Below are 17,803 nucleotides of genomic sequence, written 5' to 3' on the forward strand. Positions count from 1 at the left end.
TGTTGGCAACAGTGTTTACTTTCTTTTTAATTATATTTGTATTAAATATTTGTGAAAAATACTGTCATCTAAAGTATAAGCATGTTTGTCTAACACATTAACTTTTTAATCCATTGTCAAATAATTTTAAATTTCTTAAATATTATTATGATTATTAATAATAATAATAAAATAATATCGGCTTTATATTGGCTATCGGCCCCCTCCTTTCCAAGATATCGGCATTGGCTGTCAAAAAACACATAATCGGTCAACCACTAGTGTGAAGGGGGAAATGCTTTAAGTCTGATTATCTGTAGAAGGGGTGTGTGAAGGAGTTGCATTTTTGAGTTAAAACTTGCACACATACACACAAACACAGATGGAGACAACACATCATCCTGCAAGTTGGCTAGTGCTAGGTGGTATGATATTAGAGCTGTGAAAGGACAGATGAATTCAGCCCGGCAGACACCCTGTGGCAACAACAGAAAAACTAAAGCAACTAACCTCAGTAAAAAGCTGCTACGCAGAAAGCCCTCCATGTTCAGCATTTGGGTTCTGTAGCAGGAGAAATACACAGAGAGCCATTGTAACTGAGCGAACACAAGTTAGCATTGCAACTTTAAAACAGTAACAGAGGGGAGAAAACAGACAAAACCACCAACACATCCTCAGCTATCCCTGAAACATTTTTATCTTCTAAACCAAATGCAAGAACAAAGATGTAACACTCCCCACAGCTCCACTAATAGCTTTTCATCCATCTTTTCGGAGAAACAGACATTTGTCATTAGAGTACATTGGTTTTCCAGTCCCATTTTTGATGATATGTTATCGTATGACAGTGGTTCCTGGGTCGCTGCTCCTCCCAAAGCAGCGTGTGGTGGTCCAGCTGTGGACCATGTGTGGCGGGGCCGCAGCGACTTCTAGGAGCTGGACCACAGGGGCCCACACGGGGCCAACTCTGAGCCAATGCTGGGCCGTGAACACACAGGGAGGCGGGAGGATGTGGTCAAAATATCACCACGTGCAGAGGCTGCTCTGGAAGTCTAATGCCACAAATTTGGGAGCACATGTTTGGAAATTGTCTCCAGAGGGTTTCCATTAGTCGCAGTTTTTGGTCTTTACAAGATATACATACATATATGACTTATAAAGATCAAGTGTCTGTTTGTATAGTAAAATAAACTGTTGTGCAAAAGAAAATGTCAATAATGTAATAAAAAACAGAACACTAAAATAATAATAATAATGTGAAAAACTTGTATAATTAAAAGTCATGTACATAGACACACATACATAAATAGGTATACATCATATTAACTATTGCTAACTATTAACATATGTATTTACTGTAACTTAATTTCATTAGCTTAAGCTAAATAAATATAGAAGTGAAGTCGATATATATTATACACACGCACACACACACACACACACACACACACACATACATTTCATTTATTCAAAGGTACATTATTTACTTAATTATAATTAATAAAATTGAATACACACAAACATACATTTGATATTATCACTATATATTCTAAAACTTTTTTCTAAGGCCATTATTTATATTTTAAATCCCTGTCTACTCTGTAATATAAGTTCAAAATCTGTATCAGATCTCTTACTTTTGGAGATGATGCTCTTCCAGAGCTTGTTTAATTAAAAAAAAAGTACTGTAGGACGGAATTCATCAAGTGCTGAAACTAATTAGCGATTTCTCTCATGCTCTAACACTGCACTCTCTCTCTCACATCATCATCATCATCATCATCATAAATAAGAGACACATCACAGTCAAAAGACTTTCAGTCTTCTGCCTCCTAAATGCTTTCGCTTTCAGTGACATGGGTGTAATTTGCCCCATGCTTCTCCCCTCCCTTCATCCTCTTTCTTTCTTTCTCGACTGCGAGTTGTGCTGCTGTGGACCGGTAGACACAAAGCCACTGAGAGAATGGAAAGAGTGAGATCAGAGAACCCCAAGGACACTGCGCCTTTCAGGCTGGCCAGCACTTAGCAGGCCAGAGGACCCGTAAGACCCGTCGAGACTTTTCTCACAGTCAGGTGTCTGGGGGTGTTTGGGGGATGGGAAAGGAGTGTTTTCAGCCATGGGCGCTGTGCTCACATAATACCCAAGTGCTACCACAGCAGTGACAACGCGAGAAAACAACAGTAAAAATGCAACAGAAGCAATCAAGCGTGTCTCCTCACCATTCTGAGGGAGTGTTAAAAACACACACACACTCTCGCACACCCTCCTCTCACACTCTTTTTCTCTCCAACTCTTGCTTTTATTAGTGAGGCAGCTAGAAGACAGCAAAAACACACACATGCTGACAGTCTCTCTTGTGGAGTGCACGCTCTGAGCAAAAAGAGAGGAGCGATTTGATTTAAGTGTGGATGGACTGTCAGGTATGAAATCGGCAAAATAAAAGAGAGTAAGGAATATGAAACATCTAAATAGACTAGTTAGAATAACACATTATAAATGTCAAGGGAGATCTCTGGCACAATACAGAATAACTTGTCAACATGGGCAAGGCCTAAAGCACTTCGAGTTGGAAATTAAGGCTTTTTATCTATTTAGTTTCAATTCTGTTCAGTTTGAATTCACTTCATGGGTGAATCGCATAAAAAATGAGTCCAGGTATCATTTCACCCCAAAAAATCTAATTAAAAAAAGTTGTATTATTAATATTTCGATTGTTCTGTTGTTATCAATATTGAATCTCATTTTCAGTAAATACTTCTGTGAATCTTTTATTATTATTATTATTATTATTATGTGTTCACTGTATCTATAAAGTGCTTAAATGTCATATAAATAATGCCACAATGGTTATAAAAGAAGGTTAATTTCATTAGCAAAAATAAATTTATAACAAAAACATTTTTTGAACAAATGCTAAATTATTATGACAATTATCAAGCTCTGGTCCTCAGTAATACCTAGTTCTGTCTTATATAAAGTGTGAGAAATTTTCCTTGAAACAGTAGCATTGAAGTGATAAGTTTCTCGGTTTCCCTCAATTTTCTTACCCTCTGGCTGCTGAAAAAAAATAACTCACTGTAAAAATTGAGACAACTAGGATCCTTGTGTGTGAGGATCTAACTGCGGTTTACAGGCCGAGCCGAGAAAAAAGTGACTGAGCCACAACAGTATTGTCTCAGCATATCGAAAAGAAATAAATAAACAGAATAAAGCGAGGCTTGAATTTAGAACAGACCATGTTTCAAGGGCAACGGATTGTTGAATGAAAAACAGTGAAGATCAACATCAGCGTTAAACGTTGAGCTTCATGCGCCTTTTTCTCCAAAGAACCCAGGACCTGCCAAGAACTGCTTCTGCCCAAGCGAAGTCTCCCACCATCTGCAACAAATGTGCTCTATTAAAACAGTACCATATGGACAACAAGCCCTTGCTATTAACACGGCTTCTGTACGGCCCCCCTCGCTAACGCAGTGCACATTTCTAACTCTGAGTCAAACTGACTGGCTGAATTAATGTAGTGCTATAGAGAGTGGGTGGGCTACCGTACAGAGATGGAGATCCCAGTGATTCCGTGACTAAACTTATCCTACATACTACCACAGAACTGATCTATAGATTCATAGATAATTCATTAGGAACAGGAAAAAAAAACATCTTGCCGCATATTCATTCAAAAGAAAAGGCCACAAACTAGATAAACAGCAAAAGTCTTGAGGTACAAAACTGAAGTACCTAAACCGAACCATTTATTCAATGAGGAAGATGACCACGACTTCCTCCAGCATGTCAAGATTGGACTGATTAAACCCTTAGGGTTTGGGATGTGTTAATGCGACGCCTCGGCCAATCAGATCGAGGCAGACTCAACGCGACCACACCCACAGACTATAAGGCGCTTCTATTCTTCAGCGCACATGACGTCAGTCTTCTTTTATAACACACACAAACAGAACACACCAAATCAGTTGTGGATTTAATTCGACTCCCAAAGGTTCACTCAATTTCTGTTTGTTTAATTTTAATTTAAACGTTTATTTATTTAGTGTGTGTGTTTGTTTGTGTAAGACAATATTAATGAATCAATCAATTACTAATAACAACATATAATATTATTAGTAATATTAGTAATAGTAAAAATAGCAATAATGTGTAATATTATTAATTGTACTATTTATTAGACAAATACTAGTGATAATAATACAAATTATATTATATATAAATTATATATAAATATAATTTTATAAAAAAAAATAATAATAAAATAATAATAACAATACAAATATTTAAAATACATTTTCATTTTAATATAACTGCTGTAAAATTCTGAGAATATGGCATATTGGAACAACTACAACTGCATTCCTTCTTAACCAAGCCTTTTCTGTAACTCAGCTGGTATATCTAATGCTAGCAACACCTAAATTGTGAGTTAATTTTCCAGCGGACACAAAACAGATATTACTGTAACTCCTGTATAAAAGTATCTGCTAAATGTATAAATGCATATAGAGAAGAACAAGTTTAGACAAAAAAAAAAAAAAACAGAAACAGATTCCATACCAAACTAAAACAGAATATATCGAAGTGGCTGGTTTTGACACTGCTGGAAATGGGAGAGAAAAAAAATCCCTCCGTCCACAGATCCAAACACGTCTCATGGGTGTCCTCCTGTCATATGCGTGCACACACCTCCAGACGGCGTCACAAAAGAAGAGCGGACAGACCCAGCAACCCCACCACCACAGCTCTGAAATACACTCTTTCTAACAACACCGGTGTCCCATCCTTCAGTCTCAAGCCCCCTGGCTCACCCACCCTGAGGAGTAGTGAATTAATCTGTGCGAGGCAACCCAACATTACGAAGGTGTGTTGAAAGGTGTCTGCTCATGTTTCAAATTAAATTCACTGCTGGTCAGCATTAGCACCTAGATGCCCATAGAGGCTGCGTGCCTGCCTATGACACTTATCTGAGAGAGAGAGAGAGAGAGAGAGAGAGAGAGAGAGAGAGAGAGAGAGAAACTGGATTTGCCTGTTCACACTGGAATAATTAGAACATGTCAGGAAGAATTAATTCCCTCATTTTTCAAAAGGATACACAGAAATTACCATGTTATTATATGACAGGGTCCCTGGGAGGATTGTATTAAATTTGATTTCCAGCGCAGCCCACACAACAAATTAAAGTCATAAATAAGATGGAAAGAAGCGGGGCACAGAGCATATGTTTATGGCAATGAGTGAAGCCAGGGGACCAGAAAGAACTATCTTCATTTCATTTTATTTAAATCAGGCTGACACTCTGTGTCTGAATGACAGCGCTTGCTAATGAGGGCTCAGGGTCTCTTTTATATTAGCAAAGAGAAACAGCCACTTAGTGGGTTAGATGCCGTGCACCTTTCCTCTACAACACAACCAGCTGAGCATCTGCCTCCCTTAATCGACACATTACCGTGTGCTTACAAACTTACAAGCCCCGCAAAAGATGAGGTCTTTCTTAACTTACATCCGCACAACAAATCAATTAAGTCTCCGAAGCGGTCCCTCATTTCACAGGGTTTTTCCATGATGTTTTAAGCTTCATTTGACACTTGGGCTAGTTGATGGAGACAGAACAAAGATCAATAAAGTTAAAACGCAACAATGCTTTCAAGTGCACCATTCATTCATTGCACGTGAGATGTAAAGGCTGCTATGTTTTTTTGTGAAAATCATTTGGGCAGCTTGTGTGGTCACACTGAGCCCCGTGGCGAATGGACCAAGGATCCACAAACAAAAAAATAAGATAAGTCAAGATACGTCAATGAGCTAAACCCGACAATCAAATGCGCACTGTCTCTAATCAAATTTGAGAAGTTGCTGTGAGTCCAAAACAACAGAACAAGCCGTCTTTTCAGATATGCTTCATGCAGGTGGATGACAAATATTTACATAGCAAGACTATGCCTTTATATATTCAATATAATAAGCGGAAAATATGCAAAAAGAAAAATGAATGTGCATAGTTTAAAAATACAGCTAAAAACAGATATAATGCTTAGTTTTGAGTTTATTATTATGAAACATTCTGTGTGTATGTACAACAACAGTTAAATACAATTTTGTAAATTTAAAGTACAATTAATTATTAACCAAAATTATCGTTTTTGTGCTAAATGATGAATTATTGCCGAAGTTTCCCTCTCATTAAGTGCTTCCTACTGGGGAAAATGCACTGTAAATCTTTGATAATGTGTATTAGCTTATTACAATCGCACCGAGGCAGTGGACTACAGAGAGGAGGAAACTCTGGGAATGGGTATCATTAGAGCCGAGCGCTCCCTTGGGCCCCGCAAACTTTAAATAATTTGCAAATCAATTAACTGGCAACTCTCAACAAAACAAGGATTTCACACCCCAGGGTCAGGGCACATTATCAGCTCAGGAGGATTCATTGCATTTTGGGAGGAAAGTTCATGGTTGGAATCATTCATTAATTTTACAGGACTTTTAGGTATGCATTACTCTGCCCAGCTGTGGAAGCCAGGGGATTAATGACATGTTCCTCAGTAAGTCTATGGCCATATATATCTAATAACAGAATGCCTTTAAGAGTCTTTACCTTGAGACGAGGGAAGACTGCCAAGTTTATATTATGTATAATTCTTCTGAACATTTGATAAAGCACATCAAGCCATCAAAAGGATGCTATACTGAATAAACCTTGTCAGAGGCCGGCAGTGTGTTGTTGGGATGTTAGGTCATATACGTGCCGAGCTTGAATATGATGCTTTTGGCATCACCGAACTAAACCTCATGAGAACTAATAAGAAAACGAATAGATACCGTGCCCTAAATACTTCAGCGAGGACCTCAACCATCGCAGACGTCTGAAGACTTCAGGACATCCTTTCATGAGAATAATTCAATTTACAACAATTAAATCTTATTCTTAATTCTCACTGATGGAATTTTACGTTCTATTGGGTGGAGAGAAGAGATCAAAAATATTTTTCCCCCGATGGGACTGATGAAATTAAAATGCCGATCTATTGAACAGGCTCTATGACAACAATCAAGAAGAGGGTCAGTGAAGAATCCTAGCTGTAGAGAGACTGTTAATATACGGGAAAATAACCACCCAAAGGTTATTCATTTTCATTAGGGGTCCAGGAGTGCTGTTTATTTAATTTTTCTTTTTTTACAGAAAATCATTCCTGGAGTCACCGGCTCCACAGAGACATCAACAGTGAGACACGCTCAATGCAAACTCAAGGAAGGCTCCGGCAGCTTTATTACACTCTGACAAAGAGTGCATTCTGCCTGTTCAAACAGATGCCGTCGCCTCTTCTTCAGGTGTTTCCAAATGACTTCCCGCAAGAGTGATTAAACATCAGGGGCATGCGAGCCACGCATTCGCCCAAATTACTTACTGCCTCATTCTGTGATTAATTAAACATGCAGATTCAAGTTGCAAAGGAATGTAGATTAATAGGTGTGTTAGGTCTCATAGGTCTGGCAAGCATCAGATTATTAGAGAAAGAACATTGGATTGCTACATTTCTTCTCTTCCTCATATTTAAACAGCATGAAAAAACAATGGACATATTTACAGCTTTAAAGTAATGTATCTCTCGCTGCAAGCTTGGCCTTCACGTCAATTGCGTTTAAATGCAAAACCAGTTTGCGTTTAAATAAATGAAATATGTTTTGAAATCAAAACATTCCTTTCAGACAGTTAGTTAACATAGTAGCTTAAAACTTCTTACAGTTTATTTATTATTAAAAAAAATTGGCCCTGGCTATCCTTGAATGACTACACTTTAAATGTCTATTACTACACACACACAAAAAAATCTCAAAGTTTTCAATATGGAAAAATAAAATGCTGGCTCTGCTGTAAGTGTTCATACTCGCAACGGCCTAAATGCTGAAACAATGCCAACCTGATGTACAGTACAAGGCTTACACTGTTACCCTGAGTGCTGGAGCAAGGCCAGCGTATAGGCCTGATGTTTACTGTTCTAACTCAAGTGCTCCTTTCACCTTCATTCAGCCTAACAATCAGCGTTTCATTCCCTTAATAGAGACCTGACCCTGTGACATATCAACATTACTATGTGTTCACAAGACCTAGAATGATACAGGCCACAGCTGTTTTTCAGAGGCGGTTGTACGACACAGATCATGTAACCTCGTCCTGAATGGTAAGGCAAAAACGACTGCAGAAATTCCGCCATTACAAAAACTGCCATTTTAAACATCACAAAAACCTATGAAAAACCATGCCTGTCGAGCAGAGGTTAATCTGAGAGTGGCATCATAACTGTTCCCAGCACAATCGTCCAATAATATTTCAGGCCTCCATTATAAGATTCTTCCCTTCAGAGTTACAAACTTGGCAGATAAAAGCTATGATCGCTCCTGGCCCCTTTGTTTAGTTTTTTTTTACCATTCAGCTCACCTCACCGATCTGCTTCTCTTTCCTCTGACAGCCATTCAGAGCGGACTTAACACGCCGGCGACACACACTACAACTGCAGCTACAATAAAAAGCGCCTGCCCCGGTGTAATAGAGCGTATTGATTTGAGCTGAAGACGCTGTTTGACTTGAAATCACAGGGATAAAGCTGCTGCATTAGCGTGCGGCCCTGAACTTTGAGCTGGAATATGCCATTCTCAGTGGCCTAATTATGCAGGACCAACAGTGCACACTAATATAACTCTGTCCTGCACCTCATATCGAAGTGACATTTGAAAAAAGATTAATATGAACTTAACTTTCAGGAAGCTTGTTTGCTCAACATTACCAGGAGCAACACTTTGCCAGATATGATCTTTATTACTAGGCTGGAAAGAGAAAACTCCCATTTAAGACATATTGTGGCAGAAAACTGCAGCCGTATATTGACTGTTTACTAAGACCCTGTCTGTGTTTCTTTAAAATGGGCTCTTTCTTCATTGCTGTGAATGCTCTTATTGAGGGCAACTGGCAGCCTGGAAGAACCAATAACATAGTCCGCATTAGCATAAAGAATAGATTCACTCCGTACGCACCGATGGAAGTGTGTTTGAGTGAATGTAGACTTAGATGCTAACAGGCAAATCAGTTTTCAAATGACTACTTTATGCCTTTTAATAGTAACGAAAAGACTTTAATCTTCATAAAATCATTCATATGTGGCGTTTTATAGAAGTCACTTGTGGTTCTGGACTGTTTTGCAAGCAATTTTAGTTCTAGGAAAGTGACACAGAACAAAACAACACACTCGTCATTGTAATCATTTGTGTAAGGCCGCCATTTCCTGTGTTGATGAAGCATGAACAGTGGTTTCTTGAGCTGAAACTCATAGCAGACAGACATAAAGGGGTGGGACAGCAGCAATCATGGGGGAAAAAACAGATGTTGATACACAAGTGATGTTGGACAAGATGCATTAACCGGAAGGTAAAGTTTCTACTTACATAAACAGAAAGACTTTATCTCCAGCTCCCAAAGATCACTGGTGAGTTGATTTCGAATTCATGAAAATGACCTACAACAGAACAAAAATAAATGTTAAATGTACATAATACATTTATGTGCACATATTAGCATCGGTCAAAGCTCCGATTTGGCTCCCTTTCAACGTAAATCTCTGTCACTTTTGATCAATTTCATGCATTCTTGCTGATTAAGCATTATTCTTTAAAAGAGTAAAAACAAAGCAGAAGAACAGAAAATCATGTGGATATCAGAGAAGTGAAGTGAGGGTGCTGGCAGGCGGTCAGAGTCCCAGAAGATGAAGTTAAACAGTCGTAGCGCCACTCAACCTCCAGTTCCTCTGCTCTCTCCCCGAGGAACTCAATCCTAGACAATGTTTAGAGTCCACTTCTCTAATACCTCATTAATCTGTCCCTGCACTGTTTGATTCAACTAATAAATGGCTTTCATACAAAGCACTTGTTATCCCTAATTCCCCTCTCTGCAGAGCGCTAATGATTTATTTAGTTACACGCACTGCTAGTTCTAGCAGGTCTTCTGAGGTCCTCCAGCAACAGCGGCACCACCGAGAAACACAAACAAACAGACGGTGAACCAAAACCACCGACAACACCCAATTCCACCATTATCAGACCATACGTGTAGCACTACACCTCCCCTGCATGTGACGGAAGATGTAGATTAGGAAAGAGAGAGCGAAAGAGTCCTGCATAAACCTCACGGATGTTCATTCCTCCACATTATTCTGTTTTTCACAACAAGCAGGAATCTCATTACCAGCTGATTTATACAATTAGCCTGCCTCAGCATCACCAATTAAACAAGGACACAGGGGTTTGAGGTCACCGCTAATTGATCTGGCTGCAATTTGCGCCATCTCTGTTAGAACCAAAAACCTGTGCAAGCGTTGGAGATCTAAGTCAAATTCATAGACCAAGTAAATGGCTGTGTGGGAGGGTGGGTTAATAGAATAAACTGCAATATTTGGTCTCCTATGGATCTGAATGTGGCAACCTTGAGGCTGAAGGTGACAATGGGAGAAAAGAGGAAGGAGGTCTGACCCTTGTGTGAATAGAAAGCTGTTGTCATCTTAATAGCACCTCTGAGCTGACAGTCTATTCCACGTTCTCAAAGGACCATGCCAGAGGCCTGATTGCATCCCAGTTCACACCACACACACACATGGTGTGTATTTGTGTGACACATGCTCACATACATTTCTCACAGAGTTAGTGCCAGCTCTCTTTCATGCCACAGAAACCCTTGATGGCGGTGGTATTCTATAAACGCTTTTTCTTTGTAAACCATACAACATCCGACTAATTCCTGTTGTGCTTTCATAAATACGGGGCTGTTTTTATGATTTTCATCATTTTTCCCAATCAAATTATAACTTCAAGTTTCTTTTTATTTCTTTTAATTTTTATTTCTTTTAATTATTTATATTTCTATTTTAGTTTCTTTTTTAATTGCAGGGGGACAAAAAATAAAATAAAAAGAAACTTGAAATGATAATTTGATTGGGAAAAATTATGAAAATCACAAGCTTGCAACAAAAGAAAATAGTCCAATTTTATACTGATTTGGATGAAAAAAGTTTTGAGTGTGAATATTTCATATTTCGTCTTATTGTAAATAATGTAAGGAAAATTACAGTTGCCAAGGCGTGCTGACTGACGTTATCAAGTGCGCTGCTCTTTGCAGAATTACCAGATTTGGGTCGTCCCATCCACGGGAATTCACACTCTGAAGTCCGAACTACTGAGGAAAAAAGTCTGAAACTTGCGCACTTGTTACTGAGAAATGCGCGCAGACTTACATCACCAAACTATTTGCCTAATCTTCTCTGAATTTTAGACCGTGATGGAAAAGCAGACAGCAACAAGTCTTGTGGAAAAAAAGATCCTGGGATCAATTGTTCCAGGTAAATTCGGTGGAAAAGCTGCTAATGATATTAGAAATAATTATACCAATGCAATAATAATACATATAATGTATAAAAGACTGTGACGGGCCGCTGTAGTGTTAAGATCATAAATTCATTTAAAAGAGTTCCAATCAGCACCAGCCTGTTTTTATTAGTCACCCAACAGTTTTATTACGGATTCATTGTGTCCGCAATTGCCATTCTCACATGTTGAGCTCTGCTCTCTTTTTCTCTGCTTGACCATAACTGCAATGATGAAGCAGCTGTGATTGTACTAATGGGAGCTGAAATAAAGAGAGATGAAGAAAGGAAGAACTGTTCGAGTAGCCGAGCATCTTGGCAAATTAATAGATGAAAGGCTAAAGCCCATTAAACCCCATGAGGACAGACTAGGGGGCACCCAAAAATGAATGATAGGTTTTCCTGTGAAACAACCTTTAGTCATGTGCCACACTGAATCGGATAAAGAATTGAGCTGTTTAAATGAAAACAGATTTTTCAAAAGTCCTGTATTTTTCAGAGAGGTTAAGTGGGGTGCTTAAAGCTCGTTTTGGTGAGGCCAGTCCATCGAATATGACAATGACTCTCCGACAAACACCCTAGCACAAAATGACTCCAAGAGCACAAGCCAATGGATGCACAAACAGCATGATGTAAGAGTCAAAGATTAGTGAGGAAGTTATCTTTGCCTTATTCGATATATGTTCTTAACATTTTAAGAAGAAAAATGCAGAATGAAAAGAAAAGTCCTTTCAGAAATCCAATGAGCCTACAAATTCCAGGCATGTGTTCGTGTACAGTCGGTTCGGCTGATTTGATCAGTCCTCTACATAACAGCGCTGTGTCTTTGACCATCATATGATGAGGGTTGGGAATCAATGACTAACCTCATATTAACGGCCATGCTCTCGCACGGCAGATGCAGGCAGCTTGTTTTAAATATATTTGCAAAAATGGGAGAAGTACTGTAGCGTGCTTTACATAATACGCTGCAAATGTGTACCGATAAGAGAGCTTTAAGAGCCTGAACTGTAAGGCAAAGTGGTTCAGATGGGTCAAATATAGATTAAATCCTTCATCTTTCTGAGCGTGGACATGCTGTACTCTCCTAAGGAGGGAACATTTTCATTTGCATCAACTTTGCCTTAGCTTTCTTCTGATCCAGCAACCTGCAAAAAAAATAAAATCACTTTAGATGTCCTATTTCCCCAAGTCCAGAACATGTTAAGAGGGGATTTAGGGGAAGTAGTTATTGGGACAAAAGAGGCAATATCCCCCATCAGCAGGACGGTCTCTTACCAGGTGGAGGACAGGTTATCTCTGTACTAACAGCAGGACCACTGATGGGAGAAGAGGTGGGGGTGGGTGAAAATAAGTCAGAACAGAGCCGTAAGATGGGCCACTCGCACCCAGCAGTGGGCGGAAGGGCAAAAGAGCTAAAGTGGTGTTTTTGTCAGAGCCAATATTCCTCCTGACAAAAATCAACTAGTGCGCTCACACAGCTGACAGATCTGCAGGTGTAAAAGCACTGTACCAGATATTAAGTACAGATGTAAGGGTTGTGAATTAAGGATATTCTTTCAATTCCAATTCAATTCCTGGTTTTGAATCAAATTTGAGCTGAGGTAGCAAACAGGATGCAGACATGCATTTTGAATTTAAATAAAGAAATGTAAAAGAAATTCACGTAATTTTTAACAAAAAAAAACAAGTAATAAAAAATGTAATGAAAAAAAATGAATAAAGCCTTAAAGTTTGGAGGTTTTTAGAGAGAAACAATAGATAGAAAACAAAATTAGATAAAGAAGATAGAAATTAAATTCCATCTATGGAAACTGTTTAACAATAATTAATATTTAATATTAATATTTACAGTTATGCATTTAGCAGAAACTTTTATCCAAAGTGACTTCAGGTTATTTATATATATATATATATATATATATATATATATATATATATATATATATATATATATATATATATATATATATTTTTTTTTTTTTTTTTTTTTTTTTTTACAGAATGTGTGTTCCCTGGGAACCGAACACACAACCTTTTGTGCTGCTAATGTAATGCTCTACCACTGAGCACAGGAACACTACATATTTTTACATGAATAAAATTCAATTAGCTTTGCAGAATTAATGCACTTGTGAGGTCCCGATTCTACTTCCTGTGGGATGTGGCCAGTTCAATTCAAATTCAAACTCATGCACTAAAAGAGCGCCAATTTTTCACTCTGGTTTTTGTTCAGGTCCACAGATAAGCAAAAATGACCCATAAGGTGCGATTCACATCAGAAAGAGCAGCAGATCCACAAAGACCAACTTTCTTTCACAGGAATAAAATAAGAGACTTCCCATTTCATTGATCTCCCTCTTTGAATGTCCACATGCTTAACTTAAGAGGGCCTGCCTACAGCCGAGGGTGTTTACAAAGCGCATTTCATGACTCACATCGTGGATGGGGGAGGTTGTGCTGATTTTTAAATCAAACATCCCCTCTCCTCGGACTTGCAGACAGCACCACAACAAAGCCAGACTTTCATGTTCGACAGTGGAGACAACATTTCATGTGATTAACTTTGCTGTGAAATAACAACAACGAAAGTCCGTATTAGGGGAAGAAAGGGCTATACAGGCGTCCATGGGCCTCAAATCCACCCCTAGAGGAATTCAAGTCCCAGCTGGTCAAATACAGTCTCAGCGGTTCTGTGTGAAGCAGACTACACACACTTCACCACATGATTAGAATGCAATTGCAGCAAAAGCAAGAGAACAGGTTCTTGTCTTTTTTATCATCGATTTGGCGTCAGTCGATGGAGTTTATTCCCTAGCCATGACACAAAGCACTTTTTCTCCCCCTATTTATCCGTCCCTTCTATTGAGTTAGGTTATGGAAACAAGTCTGCCTCTCTGTCTCTCTCTCTCTCTCTCTCTCTCTCTCTCTCTCCCAGGTAATGTGTTTATTCTCCTGGTCTCATCTTCTAGTTTACGGGCTGCCGGACGTTCACTCTCTTATCGCCTATGCTCTCATGGGGCATTTTAGCTGCTGAAATCCTGTTCACCACATACCGGTTTTAGAATCTGTGAAATGAGTGCCGAAGAAGCATGGCCACAATGTCTGCCTGTGTTACCAATGGCCTCGAAAATGGGTCTGGGAGCTTTTTGTTCAGGGAATGCATAAATGGAAGTTTTTAACACCTCAAAGAAAGGCAGTGCCTTTGTGTGGCCAGACGAGAGAGCCCTGGCTCTCCAGAGGAGGCAGACACGCTGAGTGCTACAGGACAAAGAACCCAGAGCCTGAAGCAGCAGGAGCACACATACACAACTGCCTCGCACACACACATACACTTTTATGGTATAATTCGCACACAATTGACATGAGAAACATATACGCGGATAAAGGCATGAGGCGCGTACACACAGGTCAAGTTTGTGGGATAACACAAAAATGATTGCTGAATGTTTGGACATTCACTGACTCACATGAAGCATTTCAGAGAGAACACACTGGTTTTACTATAGGGCTGAACAATTAATAGAATAAATAAGCAAGATTCTGATAGATCAAAAGCATCTATTAAAGCATTCCATCAATTAATACTTTAGTTTTGTCAACACTTTCTATTTAAACACATTTTTCAGCTGTATATGTTGTGACTCCTACGTGTATTAAAGATGGTGATGCCTGATAAAGATTTGCTCAAACATTCACAAAGCATCTACTGCAAAAAAGTTTTTTGTTGCAGATCAATTCAATGTTTATTAGGCATTGCCATCTGTTAGATACATACAGGAAAATATTGACAACTGAAAAAAAAGTGTTGTAAAGATTTTTACATATTGATTTTGAAGCATCACAAAATGCTTTATTGATTATATTAGGACCATTAATGAGATCCAGAATTTGAGCTTGTGTTGAACTGCAGGGACCAAACAGTTCAATTTATTTAAACTTGCAGTCAGCTGTTGTTTATCATGGAATATGCGTTTTCTAATAAATTTGCATTATTTATTAAAAAAAGTATTTAAAGGGTTAAGTTAATTACCTACAAAATTTGAATAAAGTACACAGCTCTCAGGTTCGTTTAATCAAATCGTATGCAATTCACCCAAACAAAATAGGGAATTAATTAAAAATTATGTTGATTGAAATTACAACATTAAGGTTAAGGGCCCTATAATACACCCGGCACAATGCGACGCAAGGTGCTGGGCAAGTGTGTTTGCTAGATTCAGTCCGGCACCGTTAACAATTTCATGTCCATCGCCACGTCGTTTAATTAGCAAATGCATTCGCGCTCATTTTTGTGCCCATGGGCGTGCTGGTCTAAAAAAGAGCTGTGTTCAGACGCATTGCTGGCAAATTGCTATTTTAAGGAGCTGAAAATAGACTGCACCATAGACCAACTCAAACCTGGTCTAAAGTCTGGCGTAATGTTTTTTCTTTGTTATTTAAAGTGTGTGTTAGTATAGTCTGGTCCGCAACGCATACACACTGCTTTTTAAACACAGGGAGCGCAGCAGCACACAAACAAGCCAAAATTAAAAATTAAAGGATTGCAATGCATAATCATTTTTTGTAGGCTAATTAACTATAAATAAAAAAATAAATGCCTACATGTCATAATGGATAGTCATCACATGTGCCAAATTCCGCTGTGTAAATAGCAAATCCATCATAGCACGAGCGCAACGTTCTCTTAAAGGGAATGGAAAATGAGACTCTGATTGGTTTATTGCACGTTATGCCCAAAAAAATTCCCATTACTCATTAAGAGAATAGGGACAACCCATTTAGACCATGCGCCCGGGCGCGCCAACCGTTTTTACATCGTTAAAATAGCAAAAGTGGATTTGGACAAGCCCTATTGCACAGAGTGCACCTGCGCCGTGCGCTTTACACTTTGTGTTTAGATTTTTAAAATAGGGCCCTAAATGTTTGTAATATTCGCACAGCCACAGCAGATAAAGACAAAAAATATATTAAGATGAATTATGCAGATGCCGATCAAATCATACTCATAAAAACCACAGAGATGAAAGACATAATGTGACTGATAACTAAAGCCTGAAAACAAGTCAACAAATGTTGGCACATTGATTAGATGTGCTTCCTACCACTGGAAAAAAAAATTCCCATAAAGATTATCCTTTACTGCAATTTATTTGATTTAGTTTTTCAGACAAATATAAAAGACGGGTCGTGCAGACAATCAGAGTGGCTATGCTTCAGCTGCCTACAATAAGCATTTAAATGCAAATATGTCTGATGCACAAAGAATCTGCAACTTCTGTCAGTGGCAACATAATCAACCTGCAATTGTCTCCTGACTCGGAGTAATTTCCAACGACAAGGTCTAAGCAGCAAGCATCTGTATTCAAATTACTGCACTATTTAAGGCCGCAGTCTGTACAGAGATATTTTCCCTACGGTAAGCCGTGCTGAAAGTCAATCATATGGTGAATTAAACCAGAATGGAATCAATCGATCCAGAAAAGATCAGGTTACAACCAGGCGCGGCGGTTACGTGAAAATTATTTGTGTTGTTCTTGTTCAGACGCAGGAGTGTGTGTACGGCACAGTCTCATTTCTCAAATATTACATTTGCAATTGAATTGAAACCTTCATGGTCCACTTTCTCTATGAAATGAACAGAGACAATTTAAATGAGGAGATGTGGTCAAGAACACAGATAAAAAAAGGGATTTGTGCGCAGCATTCTTCTTCAGAAGAATAAAAGAAACCTCAGTTAAGTATGCCTGGAGAGTATGCAACCCTTGTTTTTTTTTTGTGGTATCTGAAAAAAAATTCAGGTCTCAATATGAATGATGGAATAACAAAAAAGAGTTACGACTCATTGGTACTTGCATTCTTCATGCACAAGTTCACTTTTAATTCTTTTACCAGCAAGCAGGGAAGAGCACATTGTGCTCTAGGGCTTTGGTGGCTTCATGAAAATCCAGAACCATGTTTTTCCACAGGCAGACCAAAGGTAAGAGCAAAAATAAAGGAGAAATCAGCTTTTCTTTTCTTTCAATTTACATCTTAAAGTTCAAGAGCATGTGCAAATTCCTGCTTGAACTGTGTTTGATAGAATTCTGTGCTATGAAGAAGGTAAAATAATTCAGAACACTTTTCATTTTTGCATATAATTTCTCCACAAATCTTTTTACAATTTCAGCATAGATGTAAATCGTAACCACTGAGAAAATACTTTTCTCTTTTATTTCTTAACAAATCACTATTAACCCCATTTCAAAACTCACCTCAAAATCCACAATCACTCAGCATGTGGAAATGAATCCATTAATTAAAAAAGAAAAACATTTATTGGCTAGAAAATTTTTCTTCGTTCTTAATTTTTTAGAGAGGAAAATGATTTAAAAGATGGACATAAATTTCAGCTGACAGGACTAAGAGTCGCTCA

At 38.5% G+C, this 17,803-nt stretch overlaps 1 protein-coding gene across 6 annotated transcripts in view; it reads right to left on the minus strand.

Annotated features, from left to right (window-relative positions):
- The window catches only part of LOC128017041 (transcription factor SOX-6-like), a 152,558-nt gene that overhangs the window by 121,373 nt on the left and 13,382 nt on the right, over nucleotides 1–17,803 (minus strand). For 4 of the 6 annotated variants that reach the window (XM_052602106.1, XM_052602114.1, XM_052602103.1 and 1 more), the window contains exons 3-4: nucleotides 9,422–9,492; nucleotides 490–540 (exon numbers count right to left, since the gene is read on the minus strand). In XM_052602106.1, coding sequence (XP_052458066.1) covers nucleotides 490–533 — 44 coding nt within the window. In that variant the 5' untranslated portion in view covers nucleotides 534–540; nucleotides 9,422–9,492. The remainder of the gene's footprint in view (nucleotides 1–489; nucleotides 541–9,421; nucleotides 9,493–17,803) is intronic. The other 2 variants (XM_052602111.1, XM_052602110.1) reach the window with 1 other exon arrangement.

This window comes from Carassius gibelio, chromosome A7, assembly GCF_023724105.1.
Source record: "Carassius gibelio isolate Cgi1373 ecotype wild population from Czech Republic chromosome A7, carGib1.2-hapl.c, whole genome shotgun sequence".
NCBI classification, from domain to species: domain Eukaryota; kingdom Metazoa; phylum Chordata; class Actinopteri; order Cypriniformes; family Cyprinidae; genus Carassius; species Carassius gibelio.